Below are 6000 nucleotides of genomic sequence, written 5' to 3' on the forward strand. Positions count from 1 at the left end.
TCACAGTCAATTTTACTATGTGACGTATGAATGAAACCATAGTAGTAATGACCGAATCATGGTAATTTGTACCACCTATAATTTTACACCAAACACATGGTAATTTTGTAGACATTTTTGTCAAAACCAAACATTTACTAGTTAAAAATACTACAATCAATCATTCCAATTATGACAATAATTTTGCGTTTGTTTTTACCATGGGCGGTCTTTCAGTGTGGATGAAATATTGCGCGTATTCCCGAAAAAGACACGCGGCATACCAGCCTCGAAACGACGCGCCGCACTTTCAGCAAATGCGCGCTGTCAAATCCCATACTGCGCGTTTTGTTTTTGTTGATATTCTTGTTCGAATTGCATGGCATTCTTGCGGGTATGTTTTTTATTGCACCAAAAGTGCAGAAAATCGCTGGCAACAGTGTCTGCGGCACATTCTGAAATGCCGCGCGGCGTGTACCTTCGAGAGAAACGAACAATATACCCTTTCTAATCAAATACCCATCATCGTCATATGGTGAGTTTGATGCTCGTTTAAAGCTCCAAAAATACTATCGAGACCGTGACCTCCGACACTAATTTTCGTTTTTCTTCAAATTGCAGCAATATTTCATTTGTTTTTAGTTTAGGGCACTTGAAATACGTGTAGATGAACAATCTCAAGCATTTTTGAAATTGGTTTATCGTAAGTAGGTCGAATACCAATGCAAAAAGGGCTTTGTTTACCAATGCCTCCTACGGCTTTTTGAAAACTCACCCGAGAAATTAAAAGTGCTACATGAAGTTAAACTTTCGGTGGGATATAAGATTGCGCTATCCCTGTACCGGTGCTACTGCCAATGCTGAGTGACGCATGTGACGTTCACAGTCAAGCTGTGGGCCCGTCGCATACATGGCTTTCTACCTAAGGTACTCGCGATTGAGTGTGTAGTAGTGCGGTTGTCAAAATCGCTATCTCTGACTCTCTCACTCCACTGACACTGACATTGTTTATGTTTTGGTTTTCCTGGCACGGTCCATTGTTATTTTGTTATTGTTTTGGTTTTAGTGGCACGGAGTCATGCACTCACACTAATGCAAAGCAAGATGACGAGTACCTTTGATATACAGCCTTGCGTCGCATAGAGTTATCTAAGCCCGCTCTCACGCACACTAGCACGCCATTTGTTTTGCTGGACGGTACAAAATTTAACCTCACTTTTTTTGTGTACGTACACGCAATACATGCGCACGTAGATAACTCTATTGTATTTAATAAGTTTTCGGTTGTAGACCAGCAGCCAAGAGGTTAGACTCTCTACACGGTTTTCATACACATACATGACATACATGATTCTTAAAACCCGCCAAACAAATCGCAGCAAACATGGTTTCGGGGAAAATTCTTGTGTCAAAATTTTTAAATTGGAATCCAAAATGGCAGTGTTTTTCTTGACTGGCGCGAGTTGTAAATTTAAGCCGGCCCACTACCGTTTTTTTTTTTTGTGCTTGGTAACAATTACAGATTGTAGTAACAATGGGCGGTCAAGGTAGTGCTTTTATTTTATTTAAAAATATTTATTTTCAAATACTGGTTTCCTTGCAGACAGAAATTCTCAGATGCTGTTTCTGTTGAAAGTAACAGTGTTCACCTTTATGCCTCCTCCTTGGCCCGCCGTTTTCTGCACCAACCTTCAGTTGAGTTGCCTCGGCGTTTACACGCGTAGTGACGCGTCATTCCCGCCCAAAACGTTGTCGCGTGCGGTTCGATATTTTCTCGCAGAATAAAACGTTCTTTTGTAAAACTTAAACGCGAGTGTTTTTCCTTTCGCCGATTCTCGTCTCGTCGCGGTAATCCGCTGTGCACTCCGGACAAAAGTCCGTCAGGTGATGGTCCCAGAAGTGGACGAGTTTTGGTGAAAGAGGACGATTCCACGGGTACTCGCTGGTGCTCCGCGTGGCGCGCGGTGCACGGGAAAAAGTGAGGTTGGAATCGGGTTGGAAAGTGCGCGAAAACAAAAGACAAAAGTGCAAGTGAAAAGTGCTTGTAAAGATGGCCGATCCGAAGACCGGAATCACCCGGTTGAACGAGGCCAACTGGTCCACGTGGAAGCTGCGGATGGAGGCGCTGCTGGATACGGAGGAGCTGTGGGACGTGATCGAGGAAGAAGTCCCCGCAGCGGAGCAACAGGATGCTGTCTGGACCCGGAAGGACCGGAAGGCGCGAGGTCATCTGATCGTTGCGTTGGAGGACAGCCAGCTGCGGCATATTAAGGGCAAGGTTCACGCGCGGGACATCTTCGGGGCTCTCAAGGCCCACCACGAACAGGCGACGCGCTCCGTCCGTGTTTCGCTGCTGAAGAAAATGTGTGCGCTCATTCTCCCGGATGGCGGCGACCTTGTGGCGCATCTGCGCGAGTTCGAGGTTCTCTTCGACCGGCTGGAAGCGGCCGGAACGTCGCTCGACACGGACACCCTGATTTGCATGCTGCTTCGAAGCCTCCCGTCGTCGTACGATGGGGTCGTGACCGCGCTGGATTGCCTCGCGGACGATGACATTTCTCTTGAAATCGTCAAGGCAAAGCTGGAAGATGAGTACAGCCGGCAGCAGGAACGGAAGGGAGGTTCTCGCCAGGTGGAGAAAGCGATGCGGACTGCTGAAAGCAAGAACCGGAAGAATCCGCCGAAGTGTTTCAACTGTGGACAGCTTGGACACTTCAAGGGGAACTGCCCGAAGCTCGGTGGAGACCAGAAGAAGGGTGGAAGTTCGTCCAAGCCGGACGGTGGTGGAGGCGCGAAGGCGAAGGCCGCGCAAAACGATGCGCGGGGCGTCGCGTTCACTGTCGGAGGGAAGCAAACTGCCTGCTGGGTGATCGACAGTGGTGCCAGCGCTCACATGACCAACGACCGGGAGTTCTTCGAGTCGCTGCGTGAGTTCGCCGGTGGCAATATCACGCTGGCGGACGGTAAGAAGACGGAGATCCAGGGAGAGGGCAGCGGAACAGTGTTTGGCATCGACGGTGAAGGAAGAAAAGTGAAACTCGATGTCCAAGAAGTGAAGTACGTGCCGGGACTGTCCACGAACCTGATCTCGGTCGGGAAACTGGCCAACAAAGACTACAGTGTAGTGTTCGACAAGGTGAGCTGTTCGGTAGTGAGTGACAGTAAAGTGATCGCCACGGGTGGACGCCACGGAGGGCTCTACTACCTGCGCCAAGCGGAGGAGGAATCGATGGTGGCCGCCGAACGTCGGCACAAAGTAGACTGCCAGCACCAGTGGCACCGACGGCTCGGTCATCGCGACTGGGCAGCGGCGGAGCGGCTTGTCAAGGACGAGCTGGCCACGGGGATGAAGGTAACGGACTGCGGTCTGAGACTGGCGTGTGAGTGCTGTATGGAGGGGAAGTCTGCTCGGCTTCCGTTTCCACCGGTCATCGACCGGAAGTCGTCGAAGGTGCTGGACATCGTCCACACCGACCTGTGGGGACCGATGAGAACCGTTACGCCAAGCGGTAATCGGTACGTGATGACGATGATTGACGACTACAGCCGCTACACAGTCATCTACCTCCTGAAGCAGAAGTCGGAGGCGGCCGATCGGATCAAAGAGTACGTCCGTTGGGTGGAGAACCTGTTTGGCCGCAAGCCGCGGGTGGTGAGGTCGGATGGAGGGGGAGAGTACGACAACCGTGAACTCCGCACCTTCTACAAGGCGGAAGGGATCAAGCCTCAGTTTACCACCGCGCATTCCCCGCAGTCGAACGGCGTCGCTGAACGAAAGAACAGATCGTTGACGGAAATGGCCACCTGTATGCTGAACGACGCTGTGCTGGACATGCGGTTCTGGGGTGAGGCCATGCTCACGGCCGCGTACCTGCAGAACAGAACGCCGTCCAGATCGATCCAAGGCACCCCTTACGAGCTCTGGTGGGGACGAAAGCCCGACTTGAAACATCTTCGGGTGTTCGGCAGCGAAGCGTACGTTCATGTCCCGGGTGTCAATCGTGGCAAGCTGGACAGTAAGGCAAGAAAGCTGGTGTTCGTCGGGTACGCATTCGAACAAAAGCGTATCGTTTCGTCGACGTGGAGACGGACAAGATCACCGTTAGCCGTGATGCCAGATTCCTCGAGCTGGGCAACGGCACGTCAACGGTGGAGTGGTCAACGGAGAACCCAGATGAGGAGATTCAGCTGAAGCCGTTCGTCGTCAAGAAGGAGGAGCTCAAAGAAGAGGACACCAACGAAGAGGACACGGCTGGTGACGATGTCGCTGGCGGCCAGATCAGCGAAAGTGACGACGAAGAGTTCCAAGAGGCAGAAAGCACCCCAAACGCAAGCCCTCGTCGGTCGACAAGATCGAATCTTGGTACTCGGCCGCGTTACCTGGATGACTTCGAGCTGGAAAACGCTGTCGGTATCGCGGCGTGCGCTGTGGAGGAACCCGTCGATCACAAGGAAGCGCTGAAGGAGCCCGTTTGGCGGACGGCGATGCTGGACGAACTTGAGTCACACCAGCAAAACGGAACGTGGAAGCTGGTTCAGCTACCGGAAGGACGGAAAGCGATCGGGTCGAAGTGGATCTACAAAGTGAAGCGAGACGAGAACAACCAGATCGTAAAGTTCAAAGCCAGACTTGTCGCGCAGGGCTATGCGCAGCAATCTGGAGTGGACGTGGAGGACGTGTTCGCACCTGTCACACGTCAAGCAACCTTCCGAACGTTCCTCACGGTGGCGCTGAAGCATGGAATGACCGTGCGACATCTGGACATAAAGACCGCCTATCTTTATGGGTCGCTCGAAGAAGAAGTGTACATGCGCCAACCGCCGGGATTCCAGGAACCCGGGAAGGAGCAGCTCGTGTGCCGGCTTCAACGCAGTATCTACGGATTGCGGCAGTCGGCTCGCTGCTGGAACAAGCGCTTGGATGGAGTACTCGTGAAGCTTGGCTTCGAGGCGGCCGCAGCAGATCCTGCTTGTACGTCAACCATCGCGGACAAGCCAAGGTGTTGCTGATGGTGTACGTCGATGATCTTTGATCGCCTCGACGGACGAACGGAAGATGGCGGAGACTTGTACTGGACTGAAAACGGAGTTCGAGCTGACTGATCTCGGCGAGGTTCGTCATTTCCTTGGAGTCGAGGTGAAGCGCGAATCCGACGTGTACAAGCTGAGTCTGAAGAACTACACCAACAAGCTGCTCAAGGATTTCGGCATGGAGCAGTGCAAGGCTGCCAAGACGCCAATGGATCCGGCCTACCTGAAGGTGGAGGAAGCTGGAGAGGAATTCACGGATTCGACGAAGTATCGTAGCCTCGTCGGAGGTCTGCTCTACTTGGCCGTTGTTGCCAGACCGGATATTGCTGCTGCGGCGGCGATTCTCGGACGGCGATTCAGCGCACCCCGCGAGTGCGACTGGACTGCCGCGAAGCGAGTGCTACGATATTTGCAAGGAACCCAGGACTATCGACTACAACTCGGCGGGGACAAGAACCAGGACCTTGTCGGTTTCTCTGACGCTGACTGGGCCGGAGACGCCGAGAGCCGTCGATCGACGTCCGGGATGTTGTTCCAGTACGGAGGAGGAAGTATCACGTGGGCGAGCCGTCGCCAACCTCCCTGACTGAAAAGTCCGTCAGACGTCCGTCGTTTGTCGTCCGTGCAATCGAACGACGTCGCACGACAATGTCGTGCGACTTTCGCACGAATGTCATACGTTTTTGCACCAAAATGTCGTATTTGTCGTGCGATCGATGATCGAAATTGTACGACATTGTCGTACGACATTCGACCGACGTCGCACAGTTTTGTTATTTAGAATGTCGTGCTATTGTCGTGTGCTGTCATTTCGGTTTTTTAGGCTATGTTGCAGTTGAAAAACTGTTTGTTTTGTTTTTATTGATTTTTTTTTATTCAAGCTGTCAAAAATTTACAAAAAATATTCACTTGTTCACCTAATTTCACTTGCGTTTTGCTGATTCTTCTCCAACTTGGCTTCCTTCGGGATTTGCCTTGACCGCAGCTTCC

The 6000-nt window shown here is 51.9% G+C and overlaps 1 protein-coding gene across 1 annotated transcript; it reads left to right on the forward strand.

Annotated features, from left to right (window-relative positions):
* The first annotated feature begins 5035 nt into the window (after window positions 1–5035).
* LOC119766277 (secreted RxLR effector protein 161-like) lies at window positions 5036–5596 on the forward strand. Its single transcript, XM_038250723.1, has one exon. It carries the CDS (start codon window positions 5036–5038, stop codon window positions 5594–5596), a length of 561 nt encoding a protein of 186 aa, XP_038106651.1.
* The last annotated feature ends 404 nt before the right edge of the window (window positions 5597–6000 follow it).

The sequence above is a fragment of the Culex quinquefasciatus genome, chromosome 2 (genome assembly GCF_015732765.1).
Source record: "Culex quinquefasciatus strain JHB chromosome 2, VPISU_Cqui_1.0_pri_paternal, whole genome shotgun sequence".
Taxonomy (NCBI): Eukaryota; Metazoa; Arthropoda; class Insecta; order Diptera; family Culicidae; genus Culex; species Culex quinquefasciatus.

Coding starts and splice junctions, on each gene's coding strand:
- LOC119766277 (XM_038250723.1), top strand. CDS start 5,036: ATGGCGGAGACTTGTACTGGACTGAAAACGGAGTTCGAGCTGACTGAT.